This window comes from Pseudophryne corroboree, chromosome 10 (assembly GCF_028390025.1).
Source record: "Pseudophryne corroboree isolate aPseCor3 chromosome 10, aPseCor3.hap2, whole genome shotgun sequence".
In the NCBI taxonomy this organism is placed as follows: domain Eukaryota; kingdom Metazoa; phylum Chordata; class Amphibia; order Anura; family Myobatrachidae; genus Pseudophryne; species Pseudophryne corroboree.
The window spans coordinates 6,723,769-6,745,738 of record NC_086453.1 but is presented as its reverse complement, the minus strand read 5'-3'; the positions used below and the strand labels follow the sequence as shown (position 1 = coordinate 6,745,738).

At 52.3% G+C, this 21,970-nt stretch overlaps 1 protein-coding gene across 8 annotated transcripts in view; it reads right to left on the bottom strand.

Moving 5' to 3' along the window:
* Positions 1-21,970, bottom strand: part of ECE1 (endothelin converting enzyme 1) — a 155,199-nt gene that overhangs the window by 28,630 nt on the left and 104,599 nt on the right. For 4 of the 8 annotated variants that reach the window (XM_063942052.1, XM_063942053.1, XM_063942051.1 and 1 more), the window contains one exon: positions 4,115-4,201. The exons of 1 other annotated variant lie outside the window; for it this stretch is intronic. In XM_063942052.1, the coding sequence (XP_063798122.1) occupies positions 4,115-4,201 (87 nt within the window). Of the gene's footprint in view, positions 1-4,114; positions 4,204-5,937; positions 6,054-9,049; positions 9,135-21,970 lie in introns of those variants that run through there. 3 more of the 8 variants (XM_063942058.1, XM_063942057.1, XM_063942055.1) reach the window with 3 other exon arrangements.

Sequence of the window (21,970 nt, the reverse complement as noted above, 5' to 3'; positions counted from 1 at the left end):
AGGAGACCCACTCATCATATATTATCCATCATCCTGCAAAGCTGTGCTAGAAGACTATGTAATAAGCTACGGATGCACGTGCGCACGCTGTGCTAGAAGACTATGTAATAAGCTACGGATGCACGTGCGCACGCTGTGCTAGAAGACTATGTAATAAGCTACGGATGCACCTGCTCATGCTGTGCTAGAAGACGATGTAATAAGCTACGGATGCACGTGCTCATGCTGTGCTAGAAGACTATGTAATAAGCTACGGATGCACTTGCGCATGCTGTGCTAGAAGACTATGTAATAAGCTACGGATGCACGTGCTCATGCTGTGCTAGAAGACTATGTAATAAGCTACGGATGCACGTGCGCAAGCTGTGCTAGAAGACTATGTAATAAGCTACGGATGCACGTGCTCATGCTGTGCTAGAAGACTATGTAATAAGCTACGGATGCACGTGCTCATGCTGTGCTAGAAGACTATGTAATAAGGTACGGATGCACGTGCTCATGCTGTGCTAGAAGACTATGTAATAAGGTACGGATGCACGTGCTCATGCTGTGCTAGAAGACTATGTAATAAGGTACGGATGCACCTGCTCATGCTGTGCTAGAAGACTATGTAATAAGCTACGGATGCACCTGCTCACGCTGTGCTAGAAGACGATGTAATAAGGTACGGATGCACGTGCTCATGCTGTGCTAGAAGACGATGTAAGCAGCTACGGATGCACGCGCTCACGCTGTGCTAGAAGACTATGTAATAAGCTACGGATGCACGCGCTCATGCTGTGCTAGAAGACGATGTAAGCAGCTACGGATGCACGCGCTCATGCTGTGCTAGAAGACTATGTAATAAGCTACGGATGCACGCGCTCACGCTGTGCTAGAAGACTATGTAATAAGCTACGGATGCACGTGCTCACGCTGTGCTAGAAGACGATGTAAGCAGCTACGGATGCACGTGCGCATGCTGTGCTAGAAGACGATGTAAGCAGCTACGGATGCACGTGCGGTTAATAGAATGGAAATACAGGTGGCGGTGTTCTAGGAGGGTCAGGGTGGAGCACTCACTGTAGCGCAGCGTGTTGTGTAAGATGGAGAACTGTTATCATTGCTGGATAGCGCATTAGGACACGCTGGAGGAGTGCCAGACAAAACGTACTCCGAGCCTGGCCTTGTAATGCTCCAGAAAGGAAAAAATCCAGAGTATGAGGCAAATTCCATCATCTCGGCTGAGTCTGCTCAGGGTTCATGCAGTAACTACAATAAATTCTACTCTCTGCTCCTCGCTAGACGAGGCGCTGTGCAAGAATTACACCTCCATACATAGTAACAGGCCTCCAGCAGCTTTCACAGAGCACTCTATACTGGCGGCACCAATGGTCACATGTCCAGGACAGACACCACAGTCATCACCCCGCAGGGCCCCCCTCCTCCGGCACGTGCCACCCCGCAGGGGCCCCCCTCCACTGGCACGTGCCACCGCAGGGGCCCCCCCTCCACCGGCACGTGCCACCGCAGGGGCCCCCCTCCACTGGCACGTGCGAGTATCAAATGCCCAAGCACTAGGTCCAGATTAGTCAGAAGACATAGGGCTGTAACACACACTCCGGTTTTTCCCGGATGGCAAAAAGCCGGACAAACTTTGTCCGGCTTTTTGCCATCCGGGAGAAACCGGCAGAGTGGCTCACACAGGACGGCTTTGAGCCGTGTGTGATGCTGTGCGCATGCGCAGCATCAGACACAGCTTCAGAAAAAAACGTTGTGTGTGAAAGCTCCCCTTCACACACATGGTTTACTGGCTCCAAAGACGGTCCGGCGGCCGCCAGGCCGCCGGACCTTCCAGTGGTGAGACCCGGCTGCAACCCGGCAGCCGGGCCGGGGCCGTGCAGTGTGAAGGGACCCTAGCCCTCACACTGTTAACTACAATGCCGGCAGGGGAAACAGCCGTCCGGCTTTTTCCCGGCCAGCAAAAGCCGGGTAGTGTGTTTCAGCACATACAATCTTCTGCACGAATATGGAGTACATACAAACACCACACATATAGCACTGATCCCCCAGCACCGCAGGACCACAGTATTCGTCGTTGTGCAGTCTAGTACAAGGACACAATGTTTAGACTGAGCCGGCCTGTGGTGCAGATAATTACACACTGACAGAGGATAGTGACCCTCAGCTGCAGACAAGGCGGCCACGTCCAGCGCTGCGACCCGACCACTACTCTCCAGCCACAATCTGCTGATCAGTACGAGGTATCGGCAAGGCTCCGAGACACAGCGCCCGGCTCTGGCAGATTACACTATGGGGCCCAGGTGCTGGGAGTGTGAGGGGTTAATACAACCGGTCTACCTGTGACGCAGGGGAGGGCGGCTCTGGTTACCTGTTGGGAGAGACACCTGGAATGTTACCCACCTCCACCTGGTATGTGATGGACTGGCAGGGTCCCACCCCCTCCCTCTGCCTCCATTTGTTTAAAGATCTTACAGCCTATGCTTGTCACCGTGCAGGTTCCCACAGGACGGACACCCGAGTAGGGCTGGAGAGGAAACCAAACCACATAAAGGCCTCATCTCACAGTCACGTAAATAGGATTTGGAGCAGCTGAAATGTGTTTATATAGATGCTACGCCCCGCTGAGTGACTGGGGCAGGACGGGGATATTCCCACAGTTCCAGGAGCTTCATGAGCACAAGGGATTAGAGTTTCTATTTACCCCTGGTACCTGGGTTTAAATTGAGTACGTCATGTGACTGCAGCGTAGCGCTAGTCTAGAGCAGCGGCATGCCAGCATAACTCTGTACGGGGCACGGAGGGCGCACAGGAGTCAGACATCACTGGGCACACCACAGCACTGAACATAAGCCAAACCACCTATATTTTATACACACGTGATCTTAGCATGTCACATAACCACGCGCTCTCTAGGGGAATCCACAAACAATACAGAAACACGCCCTGGTAACACGGGAGGCACTGCGGCTGCACTGGGAGAGCTATAGTCAGGAGCATGATACAGGCTGTGGGTTACCCCACTCGATCTCTCTCGTGATCACCTATGAGTGGGTTACCCCACTCGATCTCTCTCTGTGATCACCTATGAGTGGGTTACCCCACTCGATCTCTCTCTCTCTTGTGATCACCTATGAGTGGGTTACCCCACTCGATCTCTCTCTTGTGATCACCTATGAGTGGGTTACCCCACTCGATCTCTCTCTCTCGTGATCACCTATGAGTGGGTTACCCCACTCGATCTCTCTCTTGTGATCACCTATGAGTGGGTTGCCATAATAGACTTAATCCGGGACACCTATGATTACACATGTTCTGAGGCTGATTAAACCAGGTGGAAATGTTACAGCCAGCCCCAGAACCTGTGTAACTCATAGGTGTCCTGGATTAAAGTGACCATAGTGGCATGATTACCTACGAGTGATATTCACTAACCTTTGGTTCTCCTCGACTCCTGTAATTGCTGTTTATGTACAAGTTGCTCACTGCACACTGCCATATTTACAGACACAGAAGTAGCAGCCTGCACGGTCACTTGCCCTGGCTTACCCCGGACTTGGGTCTGTATCAGATGGGACCAGAAACACGGGCACCTTGAGCCTAGGACAGGGATGGCGAACCTTCGGCCCTCCAGCGGTTGTTGAACTACACATACCAGCATGCCTTGCTACATTTTTACTATTTGGCCATGCTAAAACTGTTACAGGGCATGCTGGGATGTGTAGTTCAACAGCTGGAGGGCCGAAGATTCCCCATCCCTGGCCTAGGAGTTCACCCCATCCAACCCTATTATAAGCTACCACTGCCAGGCCCAAGCCAGGACATACCCCAGTCCCCTCTCACCCCCCCTGAGTGCACACCCGGCCACGTACAAATACATTCCAGCTACCTAATTCCTTATATGCATTTCTCAAACGGAACCATTGAAGTACAGCCCCGAGCATACCGATAGTGCGCTCGCACCCTCCATTATATAACTTCCTAGTGGCCGTAGCCACAAACACCGAGCACGTGAATGAAGAGACGCACGTGTTGTACCCAGCCCTGGTTATAACACATGTAGGGGGGGGGCAACAGCTGCTGTCCGCATTGTAACGACACGTCAGGGTCTTACCTGCACCCCATTAGGGTAGATCTCACCCTCGTTGTTAGCGTCCACCAGCTCTTCCTCGTCCAGCGTCGCCCGCTTATAAGAAGACATCTGAAAGGTGAAATGCAGAACAGATTCTCTTAGAGCTTCCATTGAAAGAAGTCGGCATCCCAGAGAGCGCCGCTAACTAGAGGGGGGTCTCGGCCCATCTTATCGGGACCGGCATCTCCACCTTCCCACAGCCAGGAGCCTTGGGGCGGAATCCCACAGAGCACGGACCACCCATAGAAAGCTCCTTATGTAATGCTTATCTGGCCTCAGCAGGGCGGGGAGGAGAACATGGCTCCTGGAAGCCCCCCCCAGCCACAACCCAGGTCTCAGAGGCCACAGCTGCAGACCCCTCTGTGCTGCAGACTCCGGGATTATTTACTCTGCACTTTATCTCTGCAGATAGCGCCTCCCTTCCTTCCATTATTTACACCAGGGCCTGGACGGGGAGTTTCTACAGTCACACAATGGGGGAGGAGATCCCATTAACCCCGCGTGTGCTGCAGGGGCCTGGAGACCAGCGACAACAGCCCAGCATGTCCTGGTGACCCTCTGACGCCTCGCCGCAGCTAATTACATGAAGTAAAAAATAAATAAAACTAAACTGACCGACTAAATAAAAGGCCTCGAGTTGCGTTACCGCAGAGATATACGGAGGAGACGGTAAAGCCTCAGTAAAGTCATCTATAACCACAACAAAGTTTCAGCAAGCCCCCGTCCCATTCTAAAGGGGCCCCCCGCCAGCTCCCAGTACCCACTCAGCGAGTGCCAGCTTGGTGCCAGGAACGTAATGACCTGCCCAGCAGGCGTTCGGGGATCAGAGCCAGCCAGCGTGGGATTACAGGTGAACGCAATTAGCATCGTTTGTTACAGAGCCCTGACCCAGCCAAACGGGAATTACAGGAGATGAATGATCCACTCGTACACCAATTCTCTACCGGAGGCAGCTCACGCACCAGCTACCCCCGGCACCGCCAGCTCCAGTAACCCCCAGTCCTAGAGCTTCTCGCCGCACACTGGAGGGGGTGAAGATGCGTCGCCGCTGTCTCAGCGGCCGGAACAACGTTACATTTCCTAATACTGTACTTTACGCTGGCTGAGCCTCCTCTGTTACGCGCCAGTCCTGCCACTTCTGATCAGGAGGATTTGGGGGGGCACAATACAGATACGGCGCAGTCTTCGGGGAGACCGCTGTATACGCAGATCGTACAAGTGCCCACACTACAGGGAGATCAGATAAAAGTGGGACTGCAAGCATTAGACCAGGGACACTAACCCGCCATCCCTTACTGCCGTCACACAGGAACGGCCACCTGCTGCCGACACCACGCTTATGGCACACGGCCAAGCCCCACCGCGGTGAGAGCGCGCAAGCTCATGTAAATACACTGTAATCCTGTAATAGAAATCGCCCTGGCAATCTGGATAAATCCACAAACGGGGTGGAGGGGGTTTAACCCACGACTAATCTCATCTCCAATATCAATTACGGTAAGTGGCCGAGTCATGAGCCGGCAGATTACACCGGGCATATGGTAAATGATATATTGCAGCCAGGCGGCGGCTCTTACGGTGGACGGGGCTGCTGAGGACTTCAGCTCGCGAGGACACAGAAGTCGCCGGCTACAGAGGGGGTATTAATGAGGGGCAGAAACCGGAGACTTCCAGCGACCCGGTGTATAACGGGCGATTCCATACACTTCCCGTTTCCTTACTATATAACACTGGGATTCATCCTGACACCACCATGGGAGTAACAATGTAACATTACAGGAGATCCGCTTCTGTGCGCCACTAACCGCTCTCCTTACAGCCGGTATAACGCAGCCGGCCATGTTCCTGTCCTGCTCAATGATCCGACGCGAGGGTAACCGGATAGGAAGACGCCAGGAATGCAAGTCTACAGGGCACCGTTCTGTGTGCCAGCTGCGGAAAGCCTGACATCACTGCCTGCCGCTCCAGGGACCTTCCCAGCAATCTGCACCCGGGACAGGAGCGTAAACAAGCCGAAGGAGCTGGCTCTGGCACAAGGACACATTACTGCGCTCCGCTGCACTAGCCCTGCCCAGCCAGGTGGTGTGACAGGGGCAACAAGGGCGACTGGCACTCGCTGGTAGTGGCGACTGGCTGCAGAATGCTGCAATGCCTGGTAAATGTGTACGCAGGAGGGGACAGGGCATGGTCAGAGACTGCAGCCTTACTGCTGTATACAGGCCAGAATAGCGCAATACCCCCCCTCACTGCTACACCAGCACCCTGTAACACTACACCACCTGGAGGAGCCCTATTACACAGCCCAGTACAGAAGGTGATGGGGCATGGTGAGAGACTGCAGCCTTACTGCTGTATACAGGCCAGAATAGTGCAATACCCCCCTCACACTACTACACCAGCATCCTGTAACACTACACTGCCTGGAGGAGCCCTCTTACACAGCCCAGTACAGAAGGTGATGGGGTATGGTCAGACTGCGGCCTTACTGCTGTATACAGGCCAGAATAGCACAATACCCCCCCCTCACACTGCTACACCAGCACCCTGTAACACTACACCACCTGGAGGAGCCCTATTACACAGCCCAGTACAGAAGGTGATGGGGTATGGTCAGACTGCGGCCTTACTGCTGTATACAGGCCAGAGTAGTGCAATACCCCCCTCACACTACTACACCAGCATCCTGTAACACTACACTGCCTGGAGGAGCCCTATTACACAGCCCAGTACAGAAGGTGATGGGGTATGGTGAGAGACTGCGGCCTTACTGCTGTATACAGGCCAGAATAGCACAATACCCCCCCCTCACACTGCTACACCAGCACCCTGTAACACTACACCACCTGGAGGAGCCCTATTACACAGCCCAGTACAGAAGGTGATGGGGTATGGTCAGACTACGGCCTTACTGCTGTATACAGGCCAGAGTAGTGCAATACCCCCCTCACACTACTACACCAGCACCCTGTAACACTACACCACCTGGAGGAGCCCTATTACACAGCCCAGTACAGAAGGTGATGGGGTATGGTCAGACTGCGGCCTTACTGCTGTATACAGGCCAGAGTAGTGCAATACCCCCCTCACACTACTACACCAGCATCCTGTAACACTACACTGCCTGGAGGAGCCCTATTACACAGCCCAGTACAGAAGGTGATGGGGCATGGTGAGAGACTGCGGCCTTACTGCTGTATACAGGCCAAAATAGTGTAATAACACACCACCCCCCCCCCCCCTCACACTACTACACCAGCACTACACCTCCTTGCAGTGTCCTGTTAGAGCCCAGGACAGGAGGTGCGAGGTTCTGACAGCGTGCTCTGCGGGATTTCCTGGAATACACAGAACAGTCAGATAAACACTGCGACTGTATAAACCAGGGACCGGCGCAGGCCTGGCATCACACAACGCTGCCCCCAGAACACCCCCAACCCTGCCCACAGCAGTGACTATACATGAGGGAGGTGATCTCACCCTCCGGCTAGTGAGGAACTACAAGTCCCAGCACTCACTATACACTTAAGCCTGAGTAACCTTATCAGGAGCGGGTAAGTACACAATACTCTGCCTGTATCCTCCTGCCAGCCCCACAGCACCCCCTGTACCCCAGCAGTAACGGGGAGGGATATATCACACACACAGACGTGTACTGAGGGGAGATATGTACACTCTACATATAAGCACACATGTACAGGTGATGGGACAGAGACCTCTATAGAGGCACATACACATGTATTACAGGTAATGTATGAGAGAGTGGCAGGTATTGGGGTGTATATGGGGTGTAGTGTATGTATATCTGGGGGGGGTGTATGTATGTATTGGGGTGTATGTTTGTATGGGGCTGTATATATGGGGGAAGGAGAGTATGTGTATGGGGGGTATATATATGTATTAGGGGAGTATATGTATTGGGGATGTAGCAGTGACAGACGGTGTGTATATATGTGGGGAGGTGTATATATGTATGGGGGGGGGGAGAGGGGGAATATGTGTATGTATTGGGGGGTATATGTATTGGGGATATAGCAGCGGCAGCCGGTGTATATATATGGGGGGAGGGGTGTATACGGGGGGGGGAAAGTATATATGTATGGGGGGGGGGGGGGGGGTGTATGTGTGTATAGGGTGTATATATATTGGAAATAGAGGGTGTAGCAGTGACAGCCGGTGTGTATATATGGGGGGAGGTGTATATATGGGGGGGTGTATGTGTATGGGGGGTGTATATGTATTGGGGGTGTAGTAGTGGCAGCTGGTGTGTGTATATGGGGGGAGGTGTATATTTTTATGGGGGGAGGTGTATATATGTATGGGGGGTATGTATATATGGGAGGGGGGAGTATATATATATATATATATATATATATATATATATATATGTATCGAGGGTGTATATGTATTGGGGGTGTAGCAGTGGCAGCCGGTGTGTATATATATGGGGGGGGGGGTGTATATGTACATATTGGATTGGGGATGTAGCAGGGGCAAGCCGGTGTGTATATATGGTGGGAGGTGTATATATGTACAGGGGGGGGTATGTATATATTGGGGAGAGGGTGTAGTAGTGGGAGCCGGTGTGTATATATGTATGTATGGGGGGGGGTGTATGTATGTATGTATGTATGTATGTATATATATGGAGGGTGTATATGTATTGTGGGATGTAGCAGCCGGTGTGTATATATGTATGGGGGGGGGGGGAGGAGGAGTATGTGTGTATGGGGGGGGATATATATATATATATATATATATATAGGGGGAGGGGAGTATATGTGTATGGGGGTATATCTATGTATAGGGGGGTGTATATATATTGTGGGATGTAGCAGCCGGTGTGTATATATGGGAGGAGGGAGAGTATGTGTGTATGGGGGGTATGTGTGTGTATGGGGGGTATATATGTGTGTGTTACCTCCTCCTCCTCCTCAGCGGCAGCAGGTCCCCCCGGCGCCGGGATCTCTCCGACTACAGCTCCGGCCGCTCCCAGTCACAGCCCAGCATGTAGAAGCCGCCTCCCGCCCGTGACTGACAGCCAGGCCGGCCAATCTTGCCTCATGGGGCGGAGCTACACTACTTAACTGCTTCCTGCCCAGGACATGTCACATGGGGGTACTGATACTGTGTAACCCTGCCGGGGGGGGGGGGGGGGAGAGAGAGAGAGAGGGTGCTGATACTGTGTAACCCTGCCGGGGGGGGGGGGGGGGGGGAGAGAGAGAGAGGGGGTACTGATACTGTGTAACCCTGCCAGGGGGGGGGGGGGGGAGAGAGGGGGTACTGATACTGTGTAACCCTGCCAGGGGGGGGGGGGGGAGAGGGGGGTACTGATACTGTGTAACCCTGCCAGGGGGGGGGGGGGGGGAGAGAGGGGGTACCGATACTGTGTAACCCTGCCAGGGGGGGGGGGGGGGGGAGAGAGAGGGGGTACTGATGCTGTGTAACCCTGCCAGGGGGGAGAGAGGGGGTACTGATACTGTGTAACCCTGCCGGGGGGGGGGGGGGAGAGAGAGAGAGAGGGTGCTGATACTGTGTAACCCTGCCGGGGGGGGGGGGGGGGGGGGAGAGAGAGAGAGGGGGTACTGATACTGTGTAACCCTGCCAGGGGGGGGGGGGGGGAGAGGGGGTACTGATACTGTGTAACCCTGCCAGGGGGGGGGGGGGGGGGAGAGGGGGTACTGATACTGTGTAACCCTGCCAGGGGGGGGGGGGGGGGGGGAGAGAGGGGGTACCGATACTGTGTAACCCTGCCAGGGGGGGGGGGGGGGGAGAGAGAGGGGGTACTGATACTGTGTAACCCTGCCAGGGGGGAGAGAGGGGGTACTGATACTGTGTAACCCTGCCAGGGGGGGGGAGAGAGGGGGTGCCGATACTGTGTAACCCTGCCGGGGGGGGGGGGGGAGAGAGAGAGAGAGAGAGAGAGAGAGAGAGAGAGGGTGCTGATACTGTGTAACCCTGCCGGGGGGGGGGGGGGGGGGGGGGAGGGGGTACTGATACTGTGTAACCCTGCCAGGGGGGAGAGAGGGTATGCTGATACTGTGTAACCCTGCCAGGGGGGGGAGAGGGGGTACTGATACTGTGTAACCCTGCCAGGGGGGGGGAGGGGGTACTGATACTGTGTAACCCTGCCGGTTTGTACTGATACTGTGTAACCCTGCCGGGGGGGGGGGGGGGGTACTGACACCGTGCAACCCTGCTGGGGAGGGGGGGGGGGCGCAGAGGGGGTTCTGACACTGTGCAACCCTGTCGGGGGGGGGGGGCTACGGAAAGACGAAGAGGGGGTACCGATACTATGTAACCCTGCCATGGGGGGGGGTACTGATACTGCGTAACCCTGCCGGGGGGAGGGGGGGGGGAGAGAGGAGGTACTGATACTGTGCAACCCTGCCAGGGGGGGGGGGGGGGTACTGATGCTGCGCAACCTTGCCGGTTGGGGGGGTACTGCTACTGCCAGCGGGGGGAGAGAGGAGGTACTGATACTGTGTAACTCTGCCGGGGGGGGGGGGTTACTGGTACTGTGCAACCCTACCAGGGGGGGGAGGGGGGGGGGGGGTCAGAGGGGGTGCTGATACTGTGCAACCCTGCCAGGGGGGGGTAGGGGGGGGGTCAGAGGGGGTACTGATACTGTGCAACCCTGCCAGGGGGGGGGGGGGGGGGAGAGGGGGTACCGCTACTGTGTAACCCTGCCAGGGGGGAGAGAGGGGGCAATGATACTGTGTAACCCTGCAGGGGGGAGAGGGGGGGTACCGATACTGTATAACCCTGCCAGGGGGGTGTGCCAGAGGGTAGGGGAGGGGGGGGGGGGGGTTGGGGAGTACTGATACTGTGTATCCCTGCCAGGGGGTAGAGAGAGGATACAGACACTGTATAACCCTCACTGCTGTCCAGTTATGCCCCATAGCGCAGAGGTGTCCTATCTGCATGCCCTGGCATGGTATTGGGAGGAGCAGAGTGTAGCCCCTCCATTATGACACTCGCATCAATACATAATCTTTCCATTAACTATACTGTATATCAGCCAGGTTTCTCCCGGTGACCGATCCGCTGTAAAGCCGAAATGTCGCCGACACATCAAGGGCCGTAGGAGCAGCAAGTTCTGGTAACAGAAGCTACGGACAGCTCATTAGGAACCAGTATCTGTGCTTTGTGCCTCATGCCTCCTCAGTGAGGTCACTGGTCATCAGTGAAGGTCTCCAGAGCCATTACAATGCAGACAAGATCACTGCACAGAGGGGTTTGCGTTTCGGCTGTATCCGTGCGTACAGAGATCTAGTTTAGTCACGTCTTCTGCTAAAATCAATATGGAGTCCACAATCTGATCCCTAAACCGCCTGTGACCGCGCGTTACAGCAGCACAGAGGAAACCGCTGCCAGACGAGTGGTGCCCGTTACTAAGCTAGGCCGGAGAAGTTCCACCTGCCAGTTACCATTGGTGACCAGTGGTGCCGAGAGAGGGGGGTACAAATTACCCGGGCCCAGGTCTGATGCAGGGGCCCAGTGGGGTCCCGGGCCCCCTCCCCTGGTAGCAGCAGCTGCAGATCTTTTCCTCAGCCCAGCAATCGCTGCCATGTACTGGGCTGTACCTGTGGCCATAGAGGCGCCTAAGACAATTTTTTTCAGTTTTTTTTTTCTAAGGGTGCATGACCACGTCTTCTGTGATTAGGCCACACCCCCTGAAAATTACCTGGGCCCAGCCCGGCTCTCTACTGCCCTGCTGGTGACACCAGAGACCGTGGCCTGGACTGGCAAACAGCTATTAGGTTACCAGCGCACAGTGCATCCAGCGTCGGTGACTGAGGCGGTGATAATTTCCCAGCATCTGTTATCCACCATGTACGGACTGCCGCCCAATAGCCCCCGTCGGCAGGAGGTCACTCCATACCGGCTCCTACTTACTGGATTTGGGCCGCAGCATCGTCCCATCAATGCTCTACTGTACGCCGGCTGTAATTATCGCTATAGGACTTGCGTCGGCTCCCTGCCAGACAGGATCTCGCTGCGGGCCCTCATCTAGTGTGTACCCAGCCTAACAGTTACGCACAAATCTGCTTGTGTGACACAACCCCGAGGGAAACTCCACTAATAGCAAAGTAGTAAAATATCACTTGGATAGAGATCACACGCCTTGGATGTGGCATGCTGGGAGCAGTAGTTCTACAGCTCCAGTTGCTCTTCACCATGTCTGGAGTAGATGGCTTTCAGAATCAGACCATGTACGTTTACACCTCCGTTTTGGGAAATTGAAGCCGTGCCGTCCCGAAACAGCAGCAGGCCGCCAGTCACAGTACGGGGCCGGCGCATGTGCAGAGTACCGGACATCTGGACTTCGCAGCGCGAGCCGCAGCAGGACCTGAACCTGGCCCCATGTGGACGCAGTCTGCGCAGCATATATATCACCCATGTAATTACACCCGGGCAGACGTGTGCGGAGACACCGGCTTTCCACAACCTCAGGCTGGCGGATATTTACTCAGGCAGCAGATGCAGCAGCTGCCGACAAGGAACAAATATTGACATACGTGTTTATCTACAAGGAGGAGGAGCGGAACGTGTGGACAGTACTTCCGGGGACCAGCAGACAAACAGGAGAGAACCATCTACATATCAGGGAGATCAGCGGCGGGTGTGCCAATGGGCACATGCCTAGGGGCGGCACTTATTGAGGAGGAGAGGGGGGGGGCAGGGGCGTCACTTCGAGAGGGGGGGGCACATGTGCTCAGGTGTCATTACCAGCAACTACAAAATGTTTCCACTCTCATGTACTGTACATCAGTTTAATTGGGCCGGACGCAAGCCGTTCTACTTAGTACATACGTATACTGTACATAAATATGGGATGTCGCAGCTCATGGCTTGTTTTATTATAAGGTTATATTGTACTAAACTAGGGATTACAAGCAATGAAAATACAATTGGTTGGCAGGGGCAGCCAAAGCTGCTGTGCCCAGGGGCGCCCTAACCCCTAAATCTGCCCCGGAGGGAGATGGTTATAGCAACAGCCACATGTGCAGCGGTTACATTGGCGCGTACTGCTCGCTCTGGGAGAAGCGCCATCAAACAGACTTATACAGGAGTGAATATGCCCCATAGCAATCCCATAGAGCGGCACATCACCTGCAGCCCATGTTACACAGCAGCTGGACAGCGGGAGGGAGGTGCAGGTGTGACCGGAGGACGGGCTTTGTAAACCGCACCAGTGCCACACAAAAAAAACGAAACAAAAACACAGCTCCGGTCCTGGAAAGCGCCCGCGCGGCTGGCCAGTGAGTCTGCTTTTTAGCCCATGAACCCATCAACAAGAGATGCTTCACCATAGGAGTTAGTATGCATCAAACCATGTATTCTCAGGACCCTAAGCAGTGCATGTTTTCCAGGTCTCCTCATAGAAGCACAACAGAAATTAGCTCCACCTGTGGGGTCTTATCAAAAAAGTGTCAGTGAATAATGACTGCACCAGGGACATTCCCTGTGACAGAACGAGGCACCTGGATAAATCTGTAATAAGCACCATTCCATTAATAAGGTTGATTTATGATGAAAGTTCTAGATTCATTAATCAGTTAAAACGTAAAGTTGATTAAAAGTAAAAAGATAAAAAATAAAAAATTAGATGTTGCAAAATTTTTATATATATATATATATATATATATATATATATATATATATATATATATATATTTTTTTTATATCTATCATTATATATTTATATATCTCAAATGCAGTGCATGCCCAATATTGGCTGCCGCCATCTGAAGATTGTGGAAGCCCATTGTAACCTATGGGCTACACATCACACATGTAGCTGGGCAGAGCCCAGAAGTGGCCGCTGTGCGGTCAGAGCTAACCACGCATACGCAGACCCCCCCGGCAGCCGCCACAGCACATCGCAGGGACGGGCTACGACCTGCGTGTGCAGCATCATACATTAAGGAGATAGCATTGCATATTGAATGCTTTCTGGGTGGGCTTTTACCACCCATGATCAATGGACCCCTCAGTATTATCTTGTCTTAGGACTGTCTATGAAGTGTTGATTGACTTCTTGGTCGCAAACCTAAACACATAAGCACCAATTTACACACCTTTATTTTCATCATCCATTTGAATGCTTTGGGCAGAATGAAAGTGTTTTTCACTCCCATCAGGAGATCATGGTGGTGGTGTTTATTTTTTTGCGCTGATCGCACCCAGACAGCCTGGGTTTAGCTGCGTAAAACAGCTTAACCAGACTAAAGTGCTGGGCGCAAGGCAAAAAGTGCTGCTTGGTCGCCCAAATGAGTCACTTTTTCCGCTCGCCACCTCTAGGGAGGGTTTGTGGGAGGAGGGGGCGGATGCCAGAAGCGGTTCCTGCCCAAATGGAGCAACAGCTGAATTGCAACAGCTGAATTGCTCCGGCAGGCACCCGCACTGGCAGCTGCCGCGTGGTAATAATTGAATTCCACGCTTTGATTCTGATCACAAATCTCCCTCGTCAAACTTATTCCTGAAACAAAAGTTCAATAGTTACATTGAGATGTTTTTGGATAAGAAATGCTTTTTGTAAATCACACTGCAGGGAGATACAATACACCTTGGAGAAAGCCGTATCAAATACAGGTGTCCGCTGCTCCACTTTATCATTTAGACATCGTGTCACCACAACCGAGTCGGACACTGTTTCGGCAAGCTCATAAAGAGACCCTGCACCGCTAATCTCTTACTGCTCGCCATACAATACACCGCCTATGCCAGGACCGGCCTACGCCAGGACGCACAAGGATAGCTGAAGCTGGAATTCTTCTTGCAGGTTTGTTCAATTGCACAGATTACCTCCAGCGACGTGGAGAATAGAGAATCATCATCCTCATCGCGCCCATTTCCGGCCAATCTTATAACCACGTGACGGAACAGTTATTTAATAATTAAGGTTACAGTTTCAGCTTATTAAATGGACTACTAAATATTCATGACACGTTTCTGAGAAGAGCTACTCCTGTTTGTTAATTAATAGCTTTACAGTACTGATTATTCCTTATTAAGGCAACGGAACAGGACGATGAAGCAGGATTTCATCATCTAGTTTAGCAAGAGTGTAAATCACGCCGTTAGTATACAGCGATTAGTAGTAAATGCACAAAACGTTTATATTATCGAGTCATAAGAAGCCTTTACTAATTCCCTCCTGAAATCCCGCTACTCGCAGGGCTCTGTCCCCCAGTCGCTGCATTGGGAGGAGCATTTACAGGAATACCGGTGTTTGCACCGGAACATATAATACCGTCTGCCGGGACGCCGGCTGAGAGTCCCCACATGGGCACACATCAGGAGGGACGGCGAGCTTTGGTTCTATTTCCAATCTGTTGGTGGCGTGGACTCACCAACCGAGTGGGAATTACGGGTGGGTGTCTGTATTCCGACTCCCGGTATATTTTGGCTATTAGGATTCCGGGGTTGGTATCCTGACCGCCGGGAACCAGACAACCGCCATTGTGACTGCATCCCGTTTGCACATCTCTACACCAGTATGGGAAACACAGACGCCTGTTACACCATATCTACCCTGGAAACGCTGTGATTTTTAAAATGTATTTTTGGCCAGTTTGGTGCCACTTACTATGGAATGGCTGACCTGCGCCCCTGCTGAGTGACCTGGAAAACAGAGCCGTTTTGGATCCTGAGGACAGATTGAGATCCACTGCATTCAACATATGCTGATCAATTTTCTAGCACGCAGGCCCTCAGACAGCGCACTTTTCCCAGGTCACCCAGCAGGCGCAGTCACTGCTCAGACAGTTTAGAAGATCTACGGGTGGAGCCATTTAATTCACTTGTGATTCTGCGAGGAGACCTGGAAAACATGCACCGTGTGGGGTCCTGAGGACCGAGTTTGAGAACCTGCGGTCTAGCATCTTAGTGACCCCCTGTAACTGTGGTAGACATTCCCTGTAATGCAGGAAACCTCTTTGGGGACAGGCACTCATCCGTTCGCTGAGAGCGGCGGCCATTTTCTTGTAGCACACGCTCTGTTCTCCTCAGGGTTTCCTCCATGGTGAGTGGAGAGTGGTGATATCACACCAGGCCCGAGTTCAGGGGAAATAGCCAGTATTTCAGGGTGAACTGGTATATTACCACCACGGCAGGCAGTTCAGCTGCTATGGGGACCGGACCGTGCCGACCACCCTCCACCTGGAACCCCTCCCAGCATGTGCCGACCAAAACGTGGGCTCAGGGTCGATTTGTGAATTGGAGGCATATCCAGAGCCGTAACTAGGGTTGTGCCATCACAAAGTACAGGTGCCCTGTGGCTGGAACCGGCCATCACTACCGCGATCTGTAAGCGCCCCCACTGCCCAATCCTATGTACATTAGTAGCATTGCGCCCAACTCCTCCCCTGTCAGACACACCGCAGCGAGGAGTTGCACTATTTGCCGGGAGCCCAACTCATTCACTGCAGCCTCGTCTCAGCAGCCACCTCCGCTATGCAAAGAGACTAAGCGGGTGAGTGCTGTATATGGGGGGAGGGGGGGGCACTACCACTGTGGTATAACGTGTCAGGGGCCCTTCTACTCTGCGGCATACTGTGAATAAGGGGCACTGCTGTGTGGTGTAATTATAATTCTGGGTACTGCTGTGACGCCATGCCCCCTTTTTGGGGCGTGTGCTATTCCCATTTGCAATGTGAGGAGTCATCAGTGTTCTCTGGCACAGGGCATCAAAAAGTCTAATTATGGCTCTGGGCATATCTACCCATTATCAGGATTTAGACACGATCATTGTAGTTTGTCTCCTCGTATCACAGCAATGTTATTTTCCCAAATTAGTGTACCGCTTCGCTCGCCATGCTTCGGGCATGGTGCCTTCGCTCCGCTACCGCTTGGCAAACTTTACCGTTCCAATCGTGGATCGGGAAGTATGAAAAAATTCAAAAAAAGAAAAAAAAAATGTGAAAAACTCATGTCGACCTTTAGACCTGTCGACCTAGAAACCCTGTTGACCTTCCATCCATGTCGACCTAGTGACCGTCGACCTATAGTGGTCGACCTAAACATTGTCGACCTAGACACTGTCGATCTTCAGACCGGATCCAGATATGACCACGCGCTATATAGTGACATGCCCTCCAACATGGACCTCACAGAGCCCTATATACCAGCAGCATAGCCACCTGCCAGTCACCAGAGGACACATCATGGCGGACATGTTACAGAGGCCAGTGGCTGGCAGGTCTGGCCGCGCACATCACTATTAGTGTATGACAGCACAGCAGGCACACCAAGGCTACACAGCAGGTCTCCAGGCGACAGGGCTGATTACACGTTACGCGTTTACCTGCAATTCCCAGACGTCAGGCAATTTATACGACACCTGTGCTGTAGCTTGCAGGTACAGAGGGGGAGCGGCGGCCTAAACGCAGCTTTTACTCTACGCCTATTACTCCTACACTCCACGGAGGTCAGACTGGCTACGACCCAGTCACCCATCGTTGTGTTGTATGGAGCTGTATCTAATTACTCACAGGGCGGCCCCGTATAGCCAGGCAGCCTGTACCTGGATAGCGTCACCAAATCCATCCACGCTACAATACTATTTCCAGGACATGTCTAACGTAACCCATGTACACAACATAAGTCAGAGCGCACACGGAAAATGCATGCACCACGGGAGGGACAGATGCCAGGGTACAATGCCAAACGCATCTCAGTCCCAGGAGATAAGTCCGGGCCTGTTTCAGCAACTGCTTAGAGAATGTGTAGGCATGTAATATACCTGCTCCCCGCACATGTGTAAGCGTGTAATACACCTGCTCCCCGCACATGTGTAAGCGTGTAATACACCTGCTTACAGAATACATGTATGCGTGTAATATCCCTGCTCACACAATGCACCGCTGCCATGGTGGGGAATGTAAGGCATGGGTGCTGGTACTGGCTGGCAGGAGCGCGTAACCATTACTGCCTCCTTCCTCCGATCTTTCTGCATACCAGAAGCAGGCAGGCCTTGGCCAGAACAGGTGCAGGGAGACTACCCGACCGGATGGAGAAGGTTGCAGCTCACTTACCCGTGTGTGTGGTCCATTAGGAACCCACCATACAGTAAGTAGGGCAATTTAGATGGCTGCACCTGCACTGTAAGGGCATTCTCCCACCGCCATCCCACGCTCCTCAGCAGTCAGAGTTGGACAGTGGAGAAGCATCTGGGAAAAACTGCCCACAGCTTGTCCGCTGGACAAGTCCCCAAGTGGTTTCTTTGTGCTCAGACTGGTGTTTGTAGTCCAGTGTTTTCTTTGCACCCTGGTTCTGAACATCAGAACTCTGAGAAAAAGAAGAGTGGTAAAGGATGACAAAACCCAGACACGTTCTCAGCCAAGTGCAGATCATGAGAAGAGGCCCTTGGGAGGGCGGCTTCCAGATTGCCCCACTGCCTGGCCATGCTGAGGCTCCAGTGAGGAGCCGGGGGGGGGGCAGAGAAAGCCTCCTCATACAGATACCCCTGTCATTAGTGAGTGTTGGGGCTAAGCCCCTCAGCATGGCGTGCCGTATTCTGGCTTTACAGGATGTTCTTGTTTGGGCCACAATTTAAGTGTGGAAGAAAAATTCCTGTCCAGCCTGTGACCAAGGCCAAGATAGGTGAGGAATGGAAACCAGATAGGGAGCAGGCTACATACACTTCCATTTAAAGGACCCAGTCCCTCATCCATTTCTCAAGTTGACAACCATTCCCAGCCTAACACAGGAAATAGTCTATAAGACTGTGTCCCCTTTACAGCCTGGAGATAAATTGACTACATCACTGTGTGGCCCACACCCTGCAGATGCCATAGCAGCAAGGTATGGGCAAATGCAGGAAGATGTTACCACTTACCCCACCAAGAGCAACAGGCATAGGGGGCTATAGATTGTGAGCGGCTGCTGGAGCCATCTCAGCTAGTACTTTATCCAGGTGGGGGTTAGAGCATAAGCTAATCAATGTCCTTCTTAAGAGGACTCCACGAATGCCACTGAGCAGAAGCCTCAAGAGAAGCTACCAACATACCCCTCCTAATACAAGGTAGCTGGGTCACATCTGCCTGGCAGGGGTTCTAGCATAACACCAAAGGTCACACAAGACCAACGTGTCTGTAGAGGGTACAGACTAAGGAACAGGACAGATATTACCTACCATGAGGAACATAAGGGCCACAGGACAGATTCACTTGGCAGACCGGAAGGAGACTCTAGATGTAGAGGAGTTTAGAAACTGGGGACTTGTAAGTCCATGAAATTCTCAGGCATGTCTATTCCTTACAGTTCAGGACAAACGTCCTATTAGAAATCCTGACACAACAAAGTGCAGTCAGTGGTTCTACTGGCAAAGAGGGACAGTCCCTGCGGGTTCTTGGTAACACTACAGAGTTTTAGGATGACTAGACCTCAGATTCCTCACCCGTTTTAGATTGACTGTGATGCTTCCATCTAAAAGATCCCAACACACATTTCCCAGGTTCTAGATCCTGAATCAATATGTGCATTTTTCCTTTCTTTAGCTTTCCATCACTCCACACCTTTTCCTATAATCCTCAGTAGTTATACCCGATCATTCACATGGCCGAACATATTCCCCTACGTGACCAATATTCTAGCGGACAGCAAATCACAACTACAGATTATCCAACCCAAACCACCACAACACTGAGAATGTAAATTCCCACCAAAATGGCAGAGGCGGCCATCTCAGCGTTTATACGACTGTACCATGGAGGTCTTCATCAGTCTGAGCTACCCTGATCTCCATGCAGAAGTGAAGGAACTAAAGCTGTGTGGAGAAACCAACCTGCCCTAGCTTCATCCCACAACAGGCACAACCAGGCCAAGTTGGGGGAACTTCACCAAGGGGAACAGTAGTAACATGGATGGAATACAAAATAACCACAGATAATTACATAAGCTGGCAGTCCACTCCTTTACACCTGTTTTTCTGAAATTGTTTGAAGTTTATGGGAAGCAAATAAGCTTGACATGAAAAACTGGTCCGTGATGGAGCCAGGAAAGGTTCTTCACTTGGCAGTAAGGAGCCAACCTTCAACATGACAATGTGACTGCAACGTTTGGGGGCAGCAGTGGAAGTCTGTCCTACAGGCATCTCTGCTCATAGATATAGTGAACATTAACATATCCTCTGGCCCCAATGGTGCTCACAGAGGATAAGGGGGGTAAGCAGAGCTCTGACAGGGCCTCGGGAAGTCACGCCGATAATGAAAAGCTAGAAGTGGCTGCCACATTATCTCTCGGGCCAAGGAGGGCATGGAGTGCCAAGGAGACATTCTATGCGCCACTTACAGCACTAGTCTTAGTCTTTTTGCCCAGTGTGTATGCAGAGATGTGAACAGCGCTGGCCGGAAAATCGCACAGTGCATACACACTGAGCGATTTTCACCCGGCCCAGCAAATTTGACGGGGGTGAACCACTTTCCACAGTAGGAGACTGTGTAAAGTGGTTCACTTGGCCGGTAAAACAGGCCGACGGATGTTGGCAGCGATGATGCGGGCGCGTGCATCAACGTTCATCGCCTGGCTTTTGAGCTCAAATTGCCTAGTGTGTATGCACCTTAAATTTCTGGTTGGACCGAAAATCTGGTAATGTATGGGAGAAAATTACCATTTGCTCCCAAACACTGGAAAACAGACAAAAATGGACATTCAGACAAATTGGTTAAAACTGTTTTATCCAAACTTAAATTTTTGTCCGTTTTCCGGCATTTTGGAGCAATTAGTCAATTGTCATTTGCTCCCATTCATTACCAGATTGTCATTTCAACCACAAAGATTGGACAAGTAATCCTATATAGTGTGTATCCAGCTTAACTCACCTGCGCATGGATTAAGGAAATCCACAAAACATAACCTGTTGGGAGTACGTGAGGACCGACGTTGAGAACTACTTTGAAGCGTAGCTGGATCATCCATCAGGAAACCCATGTTCCTGCCTAGCCCTGTGCGCACTGATGGGCCTAGAGTGCCCTTAGCTATTTGGAGGTCTTGTTTCCTGGTATGGTGTCTAGTGACATGAGGTCCTAATCTGTCTGAAGACAGCATTGCCCTCCTTAGAGCGAGTGCTACCTGAAGCGTCAATGTTTACACAGTAACATTTGGTCAATATATGGAGAGAGCCATCCTGCAGCCATGAAAAGTCCTTCTCTACCCAGGATGCAGCCGCTGCCCTTGTACACGTCACTGGCTTACATGTATGCCTTTGTGGCCAGTGACCTTCTCTTTCCACAAGAAAAAAAAACCTTCTGTCCTTTAACTCCCTAGTTTTATCCAAATGTACAGTATGTGCATGGCTGACTCCTGTAACCTCTACCAAGCAGGTAGACGTCTGTCCTGCACTACTTCTGCGTCGCTAGTGGCTGCACAACTACTACTTCTGCGTCGCTAGTGGCTGCACAACTACTACTTCTGCGTCGCTAGTGGCTGCACAACTACTACTTCTGCGTCGCTAGTGGCTGCACAACTACTACTTCTGCGTCGCTAGTGGCTGCACAACTACTACTTCTGCGTCGCTAGTGGCTGCACAACTACTACTTCTGCGTCGCTAGTGGCTGCACAACTACTACTTCTGCGTCGCTAGTGGCTGCACAACTACTACTTCTGCGTCGCTAGTGGCTGCACAACTACTACTTCTGCGTCGCTAGTGGCTGCACAACTACTACTTCTGCGTCGCTAGTGGCTGCACAACTACTACTTCTGCGTCGCTAGTGGCTGCACAACTACTACTTCTGCGTCGCTAGTGGCTGCACAACTACTACTTCTGCGTCGCTAGTGGCTGCACAACTACTACTTCTGCGTCGCTAGTGGCTGCGCAACTACTTCTGCGTCACT